At 39.1% G+C, this 18,275-nt stretch overlaps 1 protein-coding gene across 1 annotated transcript in view; it reads right to left on the bottom strand.

The window, feature by feature from the left end:
* FAF2 (Fas associated factor family member 2) overlaps positions 1–18,275 on the bottom strand; it is a 51,125-nt gene that overhangs the window by 7,646 nt on the left and 25,204 nt on the right. Inside the window, exons 3-10 of the mRNA XM_069476148.1 lie at positions 11,863–11,997; positions 9,914–9,990; positions 7,288–7,426; positions 5,619–5,704; positions 5,438–5,529; positions 3,874–4,051; positions 1,274–1,445; positions 570–713 (exon numbers count right to left, since the gene is read on the bottom strand). Coding sequence (XP_069332249.1) covers positions 570–713; positions 1,274–1,445; positions 3,874–4,051; positions 5,438–5,529; positions 5,619–5,704; positions 7,288–7,426; positions 9,914–9,990; positions 11,863–11,997 — 1,023 coding nt within the window. The remainder of the gene's footprint in view (positions 1–569; positions 714–1,273; positions 1,446–3,873; positions 4,052–5,437; positions 5,530–5,618; positions 5,705–7,287; positions 7,427–9,913; positions 9,991–11,862; positions 11,998–18,275) is intronic.

Genomic DNA, 18,275 nt, shown 5'->3' with positions numbered 1-18,275 from the left:
AGCTAAGAGTTCGAGACCAGCCTGGGCAATGTAGCAAGACCCTGTCTCTTAGGAAAAAAAAAAAGTGGGGCTTTTTCTTATGGGGTAAGTGGGTAGGAAGGGAGAGACAACTGCATCCCAACTGCAAATGCACTTATATTCAGATGTGTAATTCCAGTGCTTCTGGGTTACAGGAGATAGAACTTTCTCTATAGAGCAGGAGTTCTGGTGGGATTCCGAAGCCAAGGTAAGAAGAGAGCATGGAAGAGAGCCTCCCACCCTCAAACACAGAAATCTTTTGTGGGACTTTTTTGTAAGGTACTTTTTTTGTTAGCAGAGCTCAAACATTATGATTAAAAAACCTTAAAAACTGCTTTGAATTGGAAGCTGGAACCCAAGGAGCCTACAGACAGTTCACTGTACTCTTCCTGGTAGCCACTGATGTCAAACCCATCTCTCTGTCTCCTTCTGTTCCTCCTCTGCTCATCAGAGCAGCAGATACACCAACAACACTCTCAAAAGTCCATAAAAGCTTCCAAATCTACAGCCCAGATGCTACATACACTTCACACAACTTAGGTGGTCCTTACTGTTAGAGACTGTGAAAAGTGGAATCGTCTCTCTACTCGAGAATCATTGGGTAATTTGAAAATGATCTTGACACTTTCAGGGTCATCAGGGGAAGGCTCAGGGGGCAGGCACTCCAACTTTCTTTCCTTTTCCTCCTGTAAATTCTGTAGAGACACAAAACAAAGGTGAGGCTATGGCACAGATAGGGAAACAAGAAATACAATGACCATGTAGGTTTATGGTATAGTCAGAAGAAAAATTAAAATTAATGACTAAATGTATAACAAAAACCTCTTGGTAAAAGTCAGAAACAACCTAATTCAAAATACTATTGCATCTTATGTATTATTTATTGACTATGTTTAGGTATTTATCTGAGGAAAAAGAGAATGGGAGCTGGGTGTGATGGCATATGCCTATAGTCCCAGCTACTTGGGAGGCTGGGGAAGTAGGACTGCCTGTTGCAGTACACTAGGTGGGGGGGTGGGGGGTGGGGATGGCTAAAAGACACCAGTTAGATTAGAAGTGGCAATACATAGTCAAACATAATCAAACAAGATCATAAGTAAAATGCCATATTGGCTAACACTAAGAATGACTATTTAAATAGTAAGGAAAATTTAAATCACCCACAATCCCAACATTTAGTTTTTTCCTTTCACACTTATTAAGACCAAGATGACAAAGTCTCAGCAGTCTGGGAGCCATGACACAGGTTCGTTACCCGCCGCCGTCTCTCCTCTGCTAGCTTTTGCTGTTGCACCTCCTCCTCCTTCCGCCGTTTACGCTCCCGCTCCTCCCGTTTCTTTCTTTCTTTCTCCTGGTCAGCCCTGAGAGAGGCCAGGTAGGCCTCATCTTGCTGTTGTCTCAGGACCTGGGTCTGGTTTCTTTCTTCTCTGTGAACAGATCAAAAGCATAAAAGGAAAACAGCAATCTCACAAAGTTCTGTGTTTTCTTATATTGAAATTTTGGGTTTGGGCGGAGGAGAATAAAAATGTTGCTAATCTTGGCAAATGACTATTTCACACTACCATAAGGGATCCCAAAAGCAGAGCATGGCAGAACCTGAATGGGCTGCCTCTTTTCTCGGTTTAAATTGTCAGAAAAGAAATAGCAAGCTTTCCTCTCCCCTTTTAACTCTTTTTTTTTTTTTTTTTTTTTTTTGAGACAGAGTCTCACTCTGTTGCCCAGGCTAGAGTGAGTGCCGTGGCATCAGCCTAGCTCACAGCAACCTCAGACTCCTGAGCTCAAGCAATCCTCCTGTCTCAGCCTCCCGAGTAGCTGGGACTACAGGCATGCGCCACCATGCCCGGCTAATTTTTTTCTATATATATTTTTAGCTGTCCATATAATTTCTTTCTATTTTTAGTAGAGATGGGGTCTCGCTCTTGCTCAGGCTGGTCTCGAACTCCTGAGCTCAAACGATCCGCCCACCTCGGCCTCCCAGAGTGCTAGGATTACAGGCGTGAGCCACCGCGCCCGGCCTTCCCCTTTTAACTCTTAAAATAAAATTTCATCTTTTTTCCAAATTCTAATGAAGGTAACATAGTATTATTATGAACTGATCATCATCATCATATTTTACAGGTAAATACCCTTTTGGGTTACGCATTTTTGTCTTTTTTTGCGACAGGGTCTCACTCTGTCACCTGGGCTAGAGTGCAGGGGCATCATCATAGCTCACTGCAACCTCAAACTCTGGGGTTCAAGTGATCCTTCTGCCTCAGCCTCCCAAGTAGCTGGGACCATAGCCACAAGCCACCACACCTGGCTTATTTTTCTATTTTTTTTGTAGAGATGGGGTCTCACTCTTGCTCAGGCTGGTCTCAAACTCCTGGCCTCAAGCAATTCTCCTGCCTTGACCTCCAAAAGTGTGAGGACTGCAGGCGTGAGCCACTGCACCCAGCTTGTGTTGCTTTCATAAAACCAAAAATCCACACATATACACTAACACACACATTGTAGAAGATGTGAAAACTGTAGAAAACATTATTCAGAGTTCCACAAATCAGAGAAGACACTAACATTTTGGTTTATTCCCTATTTTCTCTCCCACAAATTTTTGTTTATCCTTACAAAGAATATTTAGCCAATCAAAAGGGTTAAAGAGATAAGATATTCCTGTTTTATACTTTCTTTAAAATTAAGGTAAAACTTACATGCAGTGAAATGCACAAATCTTAAATGTAGAATTCAATGACTTTTGATAAAAGTGGCCACGTAACCACCACCACTCCAATTAACACAGAACATTCCCATCCCTTCAGCAAGTTTCGTCTCCTATATGTTCCTTACGTGGTTAAAATCATATTATATTTACAGAGTTTTTATCCTGCATTTTTCTAATACATAACAAACATTTTCCCATGTTATTAAAAGAGTCTCATAAAATTTAAGTTTGTATAACTTTCTTGAGGGCATTTTGGCATAATAAATACAAAGTCTTAAATACATTTATATTGTCTGACCCAGAAATTATACTTCCAAGAATTTGGCCTGGTTTAATTATGGTGCAATTTGATAATGGAATGCCATGCAATAATTTTTAAAAAGGGGCAGAATAATATTTAATGATGAGGGGTATAACTGTGACATATTATGCATTTAAAGGGCTTATAAAATAGTATTATTCCAATTTTACAAAAAATGTGTATGTATATAGGGGTATGAATATGTATAAAATCAAAAGGAAATATACCAGAATGTTAAAAGTGGTGGTAGGCAGCCTGAGCAAAAGTGAGACCCCATCTCTACTAAAAATAGAAAGAAATTATCTGGCCAACTAAAAATATATATAGAAAAAATTAGCCAGGCATGGTGGCGCATGCCTGTAGTCCCAGCTACTCGCAGGGGCAGAAGGATTGCTTAAGCCCAGGAGTTTGAGGTTGCTATGAGCTAGGCTGACGCCACGACACTCACTCTAGCCCGGGCAACAAAGCGAGACTCTGTCTCAAAAAAAAAAAGTGGTGGTAGGATTACGAGTGATCTTTAATTTTTTTCTTGTGCTGTGGTTTTCAAATTTACTATAATTAATGTGCATAACTTAAATAATGGGATTTATAACTATTCCATATTAATTTCTTTATATCATGTTCAGATATTCTAAATGATACAATATACATCTTGAGCATGGAACCCTATCTTTATTTTGATTCACATCTCTAAGAACAGATCTGATATACAGTAATTTAGGTCAAAGTATGTAAATATTTTGACACTAAATGAGCAAAGCTTTTAAAGTTGCCTGGGGCAGGAAAAAAGTCAGGATTTGTAGAGCCCCAGGTCAGCCTTCCAAATTTACAACTGGAAGGAACTCCCTTGTACCTTTCTAGGCGTTCTGACACCAGGTAAGTCTGGTTGGCATCCATGATAAATGTCAGTTGGTTAATGAGGTCATCAGGTTGAATGAGGCCTTCTAGTCGTCCCACCACAGTCATCCTCCGATCCTTCAGCATAATCATGGCCAGGAATGGATAGGTGTTCTCTCGTAAAGCCTGAGAAACTGACAAAAAGACCCAACAGATCAGGATAGTACTTGAGGATACAACAGATCAATCCTTAGACTTTTCACCAAGACCGAGATAAAACTGTTTTAATCTTGGTTGGGAAAGAAGGGAGGTATCATTTACTCTCTGCCTACCCTTTTTCCTTCCTAATTTCTTAAGTCTTTTCTTTTTGTTACACATTAATGTCTCTATCTCTGGGAGCAAGGTTTTCTGGTGGAGGTGTGGTTGTTGTAATGATGCTGGGGAAGGTTGAAGAGTTCAAGGATAATGTCTACTTGGTGGTAGGAAAAGGATCTATAAAGAATATGGCTACTGCTTAGCATAGTTTTTGCCTAGATGAGGGGTCAAGCCTAAAAGGGGTAAGACTGCAAGTGTCAGCCCGATGCTACTGGTGATGACCGCCATCATCATCTTCTGACTTTCTTCTTCTTGCCTAACCCCTTCCTTACCCCCTTTCCCTATATCTCTTTTTTTCTACCTGTAAAAAGACTAGTTTCTCTGCTCCAAAGGAGTTTAAAAAGTTGGTCTCCAAATAACCACTATTTTACTGTAACAAGAGTTTCCTTATGGTGAAAGGAGAGATTTTATAAACTTTTCTAAAAAATACCCTTAGTCTCCTCCTATTCTATTCACAACCCCCTCACCTCCACAAAGCCATATTAGAATGGCAAAACATGCTGTAGGAACTCGTCACATGTTTAAAAACAATTAGTAAAGATACAGATTCTGGAATGCAGGGAAAACAACTGCTGCATCTTTGGTTCTCAAGATCTGGCACAGTGCCTGGCATGTATCCACTCAGTGTTGCTAGATAGAAGTAGCTGTAAAATGAATGCATTTTCCTTGATCTACCAACTTCTAAAAATATTTAAGTCCAGTTAAGACTTACTGTGAGCAAAGATCTGAATTGCTGCATCCATATCAACACTCAAGGTACTCAAACAACTAACTCACTGTGCCAAGAAGCTCTATTAAAATTGCTGATGAAGAAAATAAACTCTTCAGTAAAAAGCCCATCAAGATAAGGCAAGCTGCTGGCCAACACTGGGTACTTTTAAAAATACAACAGTCTCTGGCAATGGTTAACTGTAAAGAATGGGCTTTAGGATCCATTTAGACTTGATAACACTCCAAAACTTGCTAAGTATGTGATCTTGGGCCAGTGGCTTTAACTCTGAGCCTGATTCCTAAACTATAAAGTGGAGGTAATAAAACCCTTATCTGTCAGGACTGCTGAGAAGATTAAATGAGATAATATAAAAACAGCAACTAGCATGATGTCTACCAAAGAACAGTCACGTAATAAATGGTATGGTATGTCTTTCCAGATCATTCCAAAGATATTACAACAATCTCAATGAGGCAAAGAGAACACAACTTACCCCTGTATCCCTCAGGTTTGTTTGTAGAGCATGCCCAGAAAAGCATCCTAGTGTTTATTAGTGAAATAACGTCAGGTGCACAGAGTGTGTTGCTGTGGAAAGGGATGAAAAGGACATGAGAATAACTTGCTGACTACAAACCGCCAGCAGAAAAGGTCAGAAAAGAGAAGGGTTTACTTACCGACAAAACTCATCAGAGTCCTGGTGATCATCTCCATGAAGATAAACCAAAAGAAAGCGAAGTTCCCGCTTGGCATCATTAAGTGCCTGTGAGAAACAGAAGATCACTAATTATTACGAAGACTGTGCCTTGAGCTTTCAATTAGGCTAAGGGTCCTAATGGATACAGCTATGTATTTACGAACAAAAAGAGAAATAAGGAAAAAAGGTGAGCAAGTAAACAGATAATTCCTGGGCTCCTACCTTCACACCCCTGGCATTTTTCCCCCCATAGAAAGTCCATGCAAACAAGCTTTAATGAAAAGATTTTAGTGTTGTTAGGATTTAAATTGTATCAGGCACATGAGAGTAGACAGGCTTACAAGTACAGGTCCCCAACAAATCACAGAAAAGTCAGCTGTTCCCACAGTCTAAAGGAAGATAAAAACAGGAGAATCTGATCATACAGAAAGGGAGGTGATAATCTTGCCACTTCACAGCTGCAACATCCTTATAAATAAAAATAACTGTGAAGATGAGCCTGATTCCAGGCTACAAACCAAGCAGGAATGGGGGACTGTAGGACCCAAAGGCATTCTAAAGAACACAGGGTTCAAAAGATCTCCAAAGATAAAGCTAGTGTCCAAGACTGCTGTGTATGCTTCTGCATGTGCACATCCCTGGGCGTATTACACTCTGAGATTTCCTGAATGGCCAGTGGTGGTCTACCCTCATGATCATAGTAAAGAAGATACATGAGAGGTGCTCATTTTATTCATCTCTGTATCTCTAGCACTGAGGACAGTGCCTGGTATATGGTAGGTACTTAGTGTTTGCTGAGTGGGGTGGGAGAAAAAGCAGATGTGGGAAAATCAAAGCAGGAAGCAAGGGTAAATATTTTTCTCTTTCTCCAGACAGATTCAGGAATCCTGGAGGCTGCAGAACAGAACCATCCTTTTGCCTATTCCCACAGTTAATTCTATATTTTTCTCTGGCAAACTACAGATATGCCTAAACACCTACAGAAATCTTAATTTTTCCATCCCTGTGGTAACAGTCAAAAGTCTATGTGGCTTAAGTTGAATGGTCTATGTGCTTATTCAATTCTGTGAGAGATCAAAGGAGATTTAGGCTTTACCTTCAAGGGGCTTATGGTCTGGCAGAGGAGATTAGACATGAACACAAATAACTATAATGTAAGGAAGAATGTGAAACTGCTATAAATTTTTTAAAAACCATGGAAGAACGAGAGGAAAGATTAATATTTTAGATTGCAAGGTAGGGCAGGATAGGGCACAACAATCAGCAATGGTTGTAACAGGAAAGTGACATGAAGTGGTTGAAGGATGGGCAAGATTCCAATTAGCAAAAATGTGAGGAAGGCATTCCTGGTGAAGGGACCAGCAAAAGCAAAGGCACAGGGGTAGGAAAGTACAGAGTGTATTCAGGGAATGGTTTAGCTGGAACCTAGGGTATGAGAAAACAAGTTATTTAGAAAAGACCTCAAAAGAAGGTTGGGATTAGATCAAAAAGGGCCCAGCTAAAAGATTTGGTCTTTTTTTCCCTGTAAGCAGTGAAGAGCTATTTAAGGTTTTTGAGTGAAAGAATGACATGATCTGTGCTGGGCTATGATTTCCTTTGAGGACAGAATCATTTCATTAAGTTGGCATCTATATGGTTGTGGCACTGACCTGGCTGTACGTTCCCTGGTAGAAGACAGGGTGTGCCCTCCCATATTTCTCTTCAAAAGAGTGCATAAATGAAACAATGTCCCCAACAGGGTCAGTGACCCGGCTGCGAGGGTCAGGCCGTATAAAACGAAGAGCAAACCTGGGGAGGAAGGAATAAATATCACATGAATCCAGCTTACTGTAGTGAATATGGAGTGGGCCAGTTTGTACAGATTCCTATAATAGAGCCAGAGGAATGGCAACAAAGGGAGGTGAATGGTCTGTGAGTAGACCATCAAACCTTAGGGTCTGACTTAAAAGCCACAAAGTAGCAAGTGTTGGTCCACTACCTGTTCAAAAAGAATGCAGACTACTAGGATTACAAATTCTAACACTGGGCTAAACTAATCCTGAATATTTTTTGCAGAAAAATTTAGGGCCAGAAGGGTCGGGAAGGGAAGATATAGTATCTAAAAAGATCATGGGTTAGGCTGTGCACCCAGGCTCTCCCAGAATGGCACTGCCTAATACAGGAGCCACTGGTCACATGTGGCTATTCTACATTTAAATATAATTAAAAATTCAGTCCTCAGTCACACTAGCCACATTTCAAGTGCTCAACAGCCATATGTGTTTAACGGCTTCCATATTAGACAGTGCAGATACAGAATGTTTCCATCATCAAAGAAAGTTCTACTGGACAGGGCCGCTCTAGAACAGAGATCTCTTTCTGGGTGTCCTACTTGCTTCTCCTCCTTTCTGTTTTCCTGGGATTTTGAATTTTTAGTTCATACTCCCAAGCCACTCAGATTATAAAAAGGAAATTTAAACCTGAATTTGTAGTCAGGACTTACTTGGTCTTCAAAGGGACAAGTAAATTTTGCTGATGGCATCTATGGAGGAGGCTATAAAACTGATCCAGAGGGCACTGGCAGATTTGCAATACTGGCAGCTACTATAAAGTTAAGAATGCATTGCTTGATGGTACCACACATCTGTTTCTAAAGAGCCCATCCTATGGTATTCGTCTAGCACCATTCATCTATCCTTTGGGTTTCCACAGAAGGCAACGAGGCAGAGGCCAATGTGCTACATAACATTAAACAAGTTGCTTGGATGATACAGCTGCATTTAAATTAGTAACACACGCCATGCACATTTACCCTAGAAAAGCAAACAATATTCATTTACTTGCAGAATTTTCAGCACAGAAAAGGTGACTAAACTATGACATTTTCCTTATCAAATCATGAGCCAATTCCTTATCCCCTCAACAAATTCCCCATGTGTATACAATTCCATTTGGAATTTCTCCCGAGTAATCAAATCAAATTCACTGACACAAACATTCCAGAGCAAATTAAAAACACAAAATGTAAGAAGTTGTGTACATGGGGGAGTGGTCAGAAATCCTTTAGAAGACTGATGTTTTGGCTACTTTTTAAGAAATTAAGTATTTGGGGATTATCTCTTTAAGTTTTCAAATTCTGGTGAATGGATAAAGGCTTTAACTTTTTTGTTTCTCACTATAATGTATTCCCGTGGCTTACACAATGTAGGACAATCAGTTTTTTTTTTTAAAAAAATAGAGATGTCAATTCAGTCATCATCTTGATTTTAAAAGTTTTAACATGCCCATTCTTAAATAAAACAGGGATGGAAAGAGTACTAAGAGGTTAATTGGTGACCATTAAGAACTTCGCTAAAGCCAGGAAGCCATTAAGTAGGTGGTCTCATAAAAAGCCAATGTAAAAGGTATTATCTGACCTTGCACTTCAGCTATGTTGTCTTTAGCTCCAGCCTCTGTTCCCTAGAGCAGGGCAAAGGTTGTCCCATATTTGGAGGGAGGTAAGGTTTCCCTGTATGCAAGGCCCAGGTCACATATTATAGCTCGATCTGCTGGCCTGGATGCCCATAAACATTTTAGTTCTCCATAAAGCGAGGTGTGACTCTAGACCAGATACCCTAAGCCTGACGTGCCAGGAAGTTGGGCCTGACTCAATATTTTCTAGCCTTGGACACTCCGTAGCTTCCAATGATGGGCTCTTTGAATGGTAAACGAAGGAAGCTAGAAGATAAGTGAAGGTATGAAGCAAGTGGGTGTATATACAAAAAGGTTTCGGTGTCAGCAACCTAGGGGCTGCCAGGGCAAAGTGAAAAGGTACAGAAGGAGTGTCTAGAGAGGTGCAACTACTGTGGGAGGTGGATAATCACAGAGCAAGAGAATTTGTTGGAACTGTGAGCAGTCAGATCGAGGAGTAGCGGTTTTAGGAAAAAAGTTCTAAGGAGTGTAAAGCTAGGAGATAATGGTGGTTAGAAAGGAAAGGGTGTGGAGATCAAATAGAAAATGTAGAGGTGACAAACATGGTGGGAGAAAGAGGGGGAGACCAATAAATGTATGCAGACTGATTCTGGCAAACAATAGGTAAGACCAGTTTAAAACAATTCCATTTCACAACACCTGCCACAACACTTGAACAATTTAAAATATTTTTATACAATATTAAAAGACAGTTCAGGGAGAGTATTCAACCTGATGACAAACTGGCAAGTCAAAATTGATAGAACATAAAACTTAATTCTGGTCTAAGTTTCAGCTCCGAAGTCTACCCTGTTGCAACTAATACATAAATGCAAAGGTACATACCTAAATATATCAAGTATTGTATAATAGGTAAACCGGAATGGAAGCATTATCAAGTAATAACCCCATCCAAGCAGCCCCTGAAAAATTCAAAAAACAAAGTTAGAAACAATTCCCTCAATCCTTAATACTTTACCAAATGGCTAGTTCATATTTTCTCACTCTTTTTTGTCCTTTCACTTGGTTTCTTCTACAACACAGTTCCCTCTTCCTGGCCACCTCATCTTTCTTAAAAGCCACGGCCTTTGATCTTGATCAATTTCATTTAATACTATCATTTTTCTTTTTTTCACCTAATTTTTGTATTAAATCTGCTTTGGTATTTTTTCTGCAGCCACCTGTATCAGTTCTCAAATTCAATTGTAAGTTAACTTCCTCAAATGTTAAGTATTAGTTCTTTCCTGTTCAGATATACACATCAAAAGATGGTATACAGAAATAGCAGGGGCCGCGTGCGGTGGCTCATGCCTGTAATCCTAGCATTCTGGGAGGCCGCACTCTGGGAGGCCGAGGAGGGAGTATCGCTGGAGGTCAGGAGTTCGAGACAAGCCTAAGCAAGAGCGAGACCCCGTCTCTACTAAAAATAGAAAGAAATTATATGGACAATTAAAAATATATATAGAAAAAAATCAGCCAGGCATGGTGGCGCATGCCTGTAGTCCCAGCTACCTGGGAGGTTGAGGCAGGAGGATCGCTTGAGCCCAGGAGTTTGAGGTTGCTGTGAGCTAGGCTGACACCACGGCACTCTAGCCAGGGCAAAAAGAGTGAGACTGTCTTCAAAAAAAAAAAAAAGAAAGAAAATTGAAAAAAGAAAAAAAAAGAAAGAAAAAATATATAAAAAAAGAAAAAAATAGCAGGAAAGATAACCACTATTACTATCCTTGGACAATTGTATATAAATGATAATTATATTAATCACAATGACAAATCCTGATGTAGCTGCTAATCTTAGTAATAATGCCAATTATTAACAATATTGATTTAACTAGTTATTAATTAATTATTAAAGCTAGCATACATACTGGCTCTATAGTTTACAAAGTGTTTCTTAGACATCATATTATATGAAGACCCTTTCTGTCAGGCAGCTCTGGAGTCCCCTGGCTGACGTAGGAATCTGCTCTTCTATAGTATTTCAGAGTACCTCAAAACAACTACTTAGAAACATTTTTTTAAAATGTCAAGTACTCCACAAAAAGGTATAATGATGCAGTAAATTCTAACTGCTGCAAGGTTAAAGGGAATGCTTTCTTAGGATTCTAAGTACAAGTGTAAGAGGTGAGTATAACACCAAGGATAAGAAAGAGAAACTCCAAGAAGTTCTTTAGAGGTCATTATCAGTATACACATCTGATTTCCCTAACTAGACTGAAAGAAATTAAATTTGAAATGGGAAGACTGGCTATTCATGTCTGGATCCCCAATAGCAAAATACCAGGTTATTTTGTTTTTCTTTCTTTTTTTTTTTTTTTGTTGCGTGTCCTTCCAATAAAAAAATAACAGGCTATTAGAGCACTCCTAAATACCTGTTAAGTTTAGGTGAACCACTTCTTGCTACTAGCCCTTCAAGGCTAATTTTCCTCAGCAGTAGCTCAAGATTAAGTAAAGTACAGCACCAAAGAACCTAGTAAACAGATTCTAACTTAACAAAGCACAGAAAACACTCTCCAAACAACTTGCAAAGAATGGAAATGGAAAAAATGATTCAGTGGTGATAGAAGTGACCCCGCCCCCTCAAAAAAAAAGAAAAGAAAAAGAAAAAATGCATAGTTTCTAAATCAATTCATTGAGGAATCAAGGCAAAATTATTATATATACCCAACAGGCCAGGTCTAACCAACAGGTTACATTCTGAATATTTCTTTTACTCCTACCATACAGAGATCAATATAACCAAGCAAATGAACTTATAAAATAAAAAAGGGGGAAATTCAAGCTACAAAATAACTTGCCCTTGGTTGTGGTCTTGAGACAACATAGCTGTAGATCCTGTGGTCAGCTGTATTAACCTGCAGGGGGCGGGATGGAGGTGGGTTGAAAACACTCGGTACACCCTCTTGCTCATTCAATCTGTCCTGCACAGCAGCCTGAAAAGGAAAACAGTAGCAAGAGTTTCGATGATGCTCAAATCAACCCAGAAGAGATGAAGCTGCTTGGCATTCCAAAACAGGGTGATCATTAATACACCAAAAGGACACTTGAGGAGTGTATCTTCAAGGACCTATTAACCTGCTGTACTGGGAGGCAATCTGCGGTGACGGCTCCAGAACGTATACACAGTAGACAAGACCAGAGAATTTGTCTGGAAGCTACATTTATGCAGCAAGCACACTGATTTTATTCAGATGGTATGTATTATTATATTTAGGGTAGTTGGGATATAAAGTGCTTCACTGCCGTCCAGAGAATACAATGTGGACAGTGCCCCTGAAGTTATGCAATGAAGCCGTCCTGACGCGTGGTATCTGATGAAGGGCACTGGGAGTAGAGAAACTTTGGTCTGAATCCTACCTCCATCACTCAAAAGTTACTCAACAAATGAGCTTCAGTTTCCTCAAATGCAAAATGAAGGAAAAATATTTCTCAGAGTTCATTTGAAAATTTAATGAGTCAGCCATAGATAAAGATACTAACAGAACTTCTGGCAGACAGCTCATACTCAGTTTAAAAAACTCATTCTCTTCTTAACTCTGTCTCTGAAAATGGATATTTGTCCCAATGTAGTAAAAAACTTGCCCTTATCCAAAGAGATGTCTGGCCTTTGCCTTTGGCTTCTGGGAGGTAATCTGTATCATGCCTGATAGGAATGTCTTTGTTACTATACTGTGGGTTGGAGCCGTGACACTCTATAGTCTTAGGGTGAAAGCTGGCCACACCAGAAAGATAAAAATGGGCTCTCGTGGAGGCTCACACCTGTAATCCTAGCACTTTGGGAGGATTGCTTGAGCCCAGGAGTTCAAGATCAGCCTAAGCAACTTAGTGAAACCCTGTCTCCACGAAAAATAAAAAAATTAGCCTGGCGTAGTGGCGTGCACCTGTAGTCCCAGCTACTCAGGAGACTGAGGCAGGAGGATCACTTGAGCACGTAAGTTTGAGGCTGCAGTGAGCTAGGATCACACCACTGCACTCCAGCGTGGGCAACACAGTGAGACTCTGTCTCAAACAACAACAAAAAACAAAACAAAAAAAAAAAAAAAAGAAGAAGAAGAAAGACTAACCATGTGGTCTAGGGTGGGAACTTTGAGTAACTTAGTATCTGTTGACTTGAAGATTTGAGTTCAACCATGAGGGCAGCCAATCAAATCAATCATGCCTATGTAATGAAGCCCCAGTAAAAACTCTGGACACACGAAGCTCAGGTGAGCTTCTCTGGTTGGCAATATAGTAGTTCCCCCTTATCCACAGGGGTACATTCCAAGACCCCCAGTCGGTGCCTGAAACCACAGATAGTACTGAACCTGACTGCCGTCCACCGCAACACATTTCTGTTTGTGTCTTCTACCCACAGATTTAATGCCTTTTCCAACTTAACACTATGGCTGTAATTTTTGCAGTTTGAGGCAGGACAGCAAAACTAGCACGCATTTTCTTTTTCCTTCTTCACAATTTCAAAGATAGAAGATTCGTTCTCACTGTAGATCTTAGCAACTTCAGCATACAATTTTTTTCTCTTCTTACTAAATTGAGATCTTTCACCTTTTCACTTAAAGGAAGCATTTTATGGCTTCTCTTTGGCATATCCAAATTGCCAGCATCACTACTCTTGAGCTTTGGGGCCATTATTGAGTAAAACAAGAGTTATGTGAACAAAAGCACTGCATTATGACAGTTGATCTAATAATGGCTTAGGCTACTAATCGGTGGGTAGTGTATACAGATGGAGACACTGTATAAAGGGATGATTCACATCCTGGGCAAGATGGAGTAGGACAGCACAAGCCTTCACCATGCTACTCAGGATAATGTACAACTTAAAACTTATGAATTGTGTATTTCTGGAATTTCCCATTTAGTATTTTTGTACAGTTGACTGTAACTGAAACTGCAGAAAGCAAAACCACAGATGACAGGGGACTACTGTACTTTATGCATATTGTCACAAATCTATACCAGGAGGGTGATGTGTCCTGACTCCATGGGAGAGGAGTATGCAATCTTCATGATTGAAGCCCTTTTGAGACTCTGCCCTGTATGTCTCTTCCTTTAGTTGATTTTAATCTGTACCTGTTCCCTGTAATAAACTGTAACCATGACTATAGCAGCTTTAAGTAAGTTCTTCTAGTGAACTATCAAACCCAAGGGTGGTTTTTGGAACTCTTTGAAATTGCAGTTGGTGTCAGCAGTGAGGGTAGTCTTTGAGAAGGCTATATGCCCTCTCAACTTGGTAGCTGGCTTTAAACTTTGTGGTTTGGCTAATTTCAGGTTGTCTCCTAATTTTACAATTCAATGAGGAAAGAATAATCTTTCAACAAATGATGCTAGGGCAAATAGACATCCACATGCAAAAGAAAGATGATGAACTTCTAAATCACACTATACACAAAAATTAACTCAAAGTTCATCAAAGATCTAAATGTGAGAGCTCAAATCATGAAAGTCTTAAAAGAAAACAATATGACCTTGGAGCAAGCAATGGCATGTTAGAGACCAAAAGCATAAGTAACAAAAGAAAAAAGTAGATAAATAAGATTTCATCAAAATGAAAAACTTTTGTATGTCAAAGAACACTATCAAGACAGTAAAAAGACAACTCACAAAATGGGAGAAAATATTTGCAAATCAAGTATCTGGTAAGGGTCTAGTATTCAGAATACATAAAGATCTCTTGCTGGGCGCGGTGGCTCACGCCCGCAATCCTAGCACTCTGGGAGGCCGAGGTGGGAGGATCGCTGGAGCCCAGGAGTTCCAGAGCATCCTGGGCAACATAGTGACACCCCATCTCTACAAAAAAAAATAATAATAATAAATTGGCTGGAAAGAGTGGCATGCCTGTAATCCTAACTACTTGGGAGGCTGCTTGAGCCCAGCAGCTTGAGTTTACAGTGAATGCTATGATTATGCCACTATACTCTAAGCATGGGTAACAGTGTGAGACACTGCCTATAAAAAAACAAACAAACAAACAAAAAATCACATCTGGTAGCATTTGTTATCAATATAAAATTAAAACTTTAAAGCAAAAATTAGAGTTTTGGAAAACTTGTATTTGCCACTGTAAGTCTTTCAGTCTCCTAATACTTAAAGGCTATTCTGATGAGTCTGGTGGTGCTATTAACAAATGATACTATTTATGTATCAATATTTGGAAGACCTGTTTTAATTCAGTGAACCAGGATTTTCCAGATAACTAACGTATGAAGTTATGAAATCATACACTGGTAAAAGATCCTTTCAAAGTACAAGATAGAGCAATAGATTTTAATGTAATGGAATATAAAAAGTTCACTGATACAGTTTTAAATTCCATATTGCAAAATAAACAAACAAAACATTCCATATTGCAACTAACTTTTAAGAAACTACCACAAAGAATATCCAAGAAACTACCATCAAAGAATATCCACCGTTATTTGAAAAGGCTAATGAAATATTCCTCCTGTTTCCAACTACATATGTAGATAAAGCTGGATTTTCTTCACATACTTAAACTAAAACTACACATTAAAACAGCTTAGGCCGGGCACAGTGGCTCATGCCTATAATCCTAGCACTCTGGGAGGCCAAGGCAGGAGGACTGCTCTAGGTCAGGAGTTCAAGACCAGCCTCAGCAAGAACGAGACCCTGTCTACTAAAAATAGAAAGAAATGATCTGGACAGCTAAAAATACATATATAGAGAAAAAAATTAGCCGGGCATGGTGGCGCATGCCTGTAGTCCCAGCTACTCGGGAGGCTGAGGCAGAAGGATTGCTTGAGCCCAGGAGTTTGAGGTTGCTGTGAGTGAGGCTGACACCACGGTGCTCTAGCCTGGGCAACAGAGCGAGACTTTGCCTCAAAGAAAAAGAAAAAAAAAAAAAAACAGCTTAAAGGCTGAAGCAGGTATGAAAATCCAGCTGTTTTCTATTAAGTCAGCCCTTAAAGAGATTTGCAAATATATAGTTATTTTTTATGAAAATGTTATTTTGGTTAACATGTAATGAGGTTTTAAAAAATGAATAAACTTTAAGAAATTTTTCAGTTTTAATCTGTAATATGGTAACAAATATCAATAGATAGAACCCATAGAAAAAGCAGCTCTTTGGAGAGTCTCAATAATTCTTAGATGTAAAGGAATTCTGAAATTAAAAAAGTCAAGAAAATTATATATAAACCTATATAGTCATATTAAAAAAACAGAAACATTCTGAAACAATAGACACTAAAATATCACACTAGCTATCCATGAAGTGGTGGGATTAAGGGTGATCATTTTTTTCTTTATGCTTTTTGGAAAGCTTTTCTCTAAGTGGGTGTGCCCATGTGCATGGGTATTTTTGCAACAAGCGTGTAATACTTCTATAAGTTATTTCATGTTAAAAGTTGACATTACACTAGATAATCACAAAGCAAAAATAAATAAATATAACAGGGGTGGTAATATTTAATAAATCAAACTAGAATTCTAAACAAAAAACATCATCTGATATTAAGAAAAGATATTATTACAAAAAAGTCCTAACGGCTATGTGTCTTTAGGTGTCAATAAAATTTTGTCAAACTATATAAAGGTTAGAAAGTGTCTCCCCCCAAGATACACAGAAAATTTATTAACATATTTAATTTGCATCATGTACTACCTTTCCACAGCATGTACAAAAAGTAAGCATTCTCTTTGATGTAATTGTAACTAACACTGGAAAGCTGTATACGTATTACTGGCAGGCACACTAAGCAGAGTTATACATATAAGAAAGTCTAGAAGGACATATAATATACTAAACATCAAACGTGGTTATCTCAAGAAAGTATGATTATCAGGAACTTGTAGTCTCATCAAATAAACAGAGAAAGAAAGGAAACAGCACATTTTAATTGTATGTTTAAAAAGCTTGACTGAATACAGACATCAAACCTTTATTCAACAACATTCCTTGATAAACACCTAATTGTCAACAGCGGTCACTTCTAGAAACAAAGGAAAAGAAAGGGAGTGCATGAGATGACAAGCAAACACCTTATAGGAGGTTTCCATTTTATCTACATTTGCTTAAAAGAAATTTGAAGCAAGTATTGCAAAATGTCTGGCTTTCAGGAGCTGGATGGTACATACATGGTTGTCCCCTTTATAGTTTTCTCTAAGTTTGAAATATTTAATTAAAAAATATATGTATATAGATTTTACAATGTCAATGGGACATTACAAAAATCACAAAGAGATCTCACTGGATACCTATATAAAATAACATGAAAGATTAATACGGAAATGATAAACAAAAACGAAAAAGCAAACTACTAGAAATTCCAAATATGCTTCGAAATAATTCTTGGGCCAAAGAAGAAAATCAAAACCTTTAAAATACATTTTCAGGGCCGGGCGCGGTGGCTCACGCCTGTAATCCTAGCACTCTGGGAGGCCGAGGCGGGTGGATCGCTCGAGGTCAGGAGTTCGAGACCAGCCTGAGCGAGAACAAGACCCTGTCTCTACTAAAAATAGAAAGAAATTATCTGGCCAACTAAAATATATATAGGAAAAAAAAAAATTAGCCGGGCATGGTGGCACATGCCTGTAGTCCCAGCTACCCGGGAGGCTGAGGCAGTAGGATCGCTTAAGCCCAGGAGTTTGAGGTTGCTGTGAGCTAGGCTGACGCCATGGCACTCACTCTAGCCTGGGCAACAAAGCGAGACTCTGTCTCAAAAAAAAAAATAAAAAAAAAAAATACATTTTCAGAAGAAAATTCACAGCCTTAAATGCAAAGAAGAGTACAAATAAATTAACCAAGCTGTAAAAAAAGCAAGATGCTAAAAAAAGAACATAAACCTAAAAAATTCTGAAAATGTACTAAAGATATTTTCTTGGCTGGGAGTGGTGGCTCATGCCTGCAATCCTAACACTCTGGGAGGCCGAGGCAGGAGGATTGCTTGAGCCCAGGAGTTTGAGGTTGCTGTGAGCGAGGCTGATGCTACAGCGCTCTAGCCTGGGCAACGGAGCAAGACTCTGTCTCACAAAAAAAAAAAAAAAAAGAAAAAAAGAAAGATATTTTCTTAATAAATAAGAAAACAGGAAAAAAAAAAAGCCCCACAAGATTTTTTTTAACAAACAAAACAAACAATAAAACAAACCAGTCTCTAGTAAGTCTCATTTTTAATAAAGGAAAGAAAGTAAACATCATAGAACGGGAAGAAAAAGAATGGGACGACAGCACAGATGCAGAGTGAAAGATAAGCTT

Source organism: Eulemur rufifrons, chromosome 7 (assembly GCF_041146395.1).
Source record: "Eulemur rufifrons isolate Redbay chromosome 7, OSU_ERuf_1, whole genome shotgun sequence".
Lineage (NCBI taxonomy): Eukaryota > Metazoa > Chordata > Mammalia > Primates > Lemuridae > Eulemur > Eulemur rufifrons.
The sequence above is the reverse complement of the archived record's forward strand: the minus strand, read 5'-3'. Positions and strand labels throughout refer to the sequence as shown.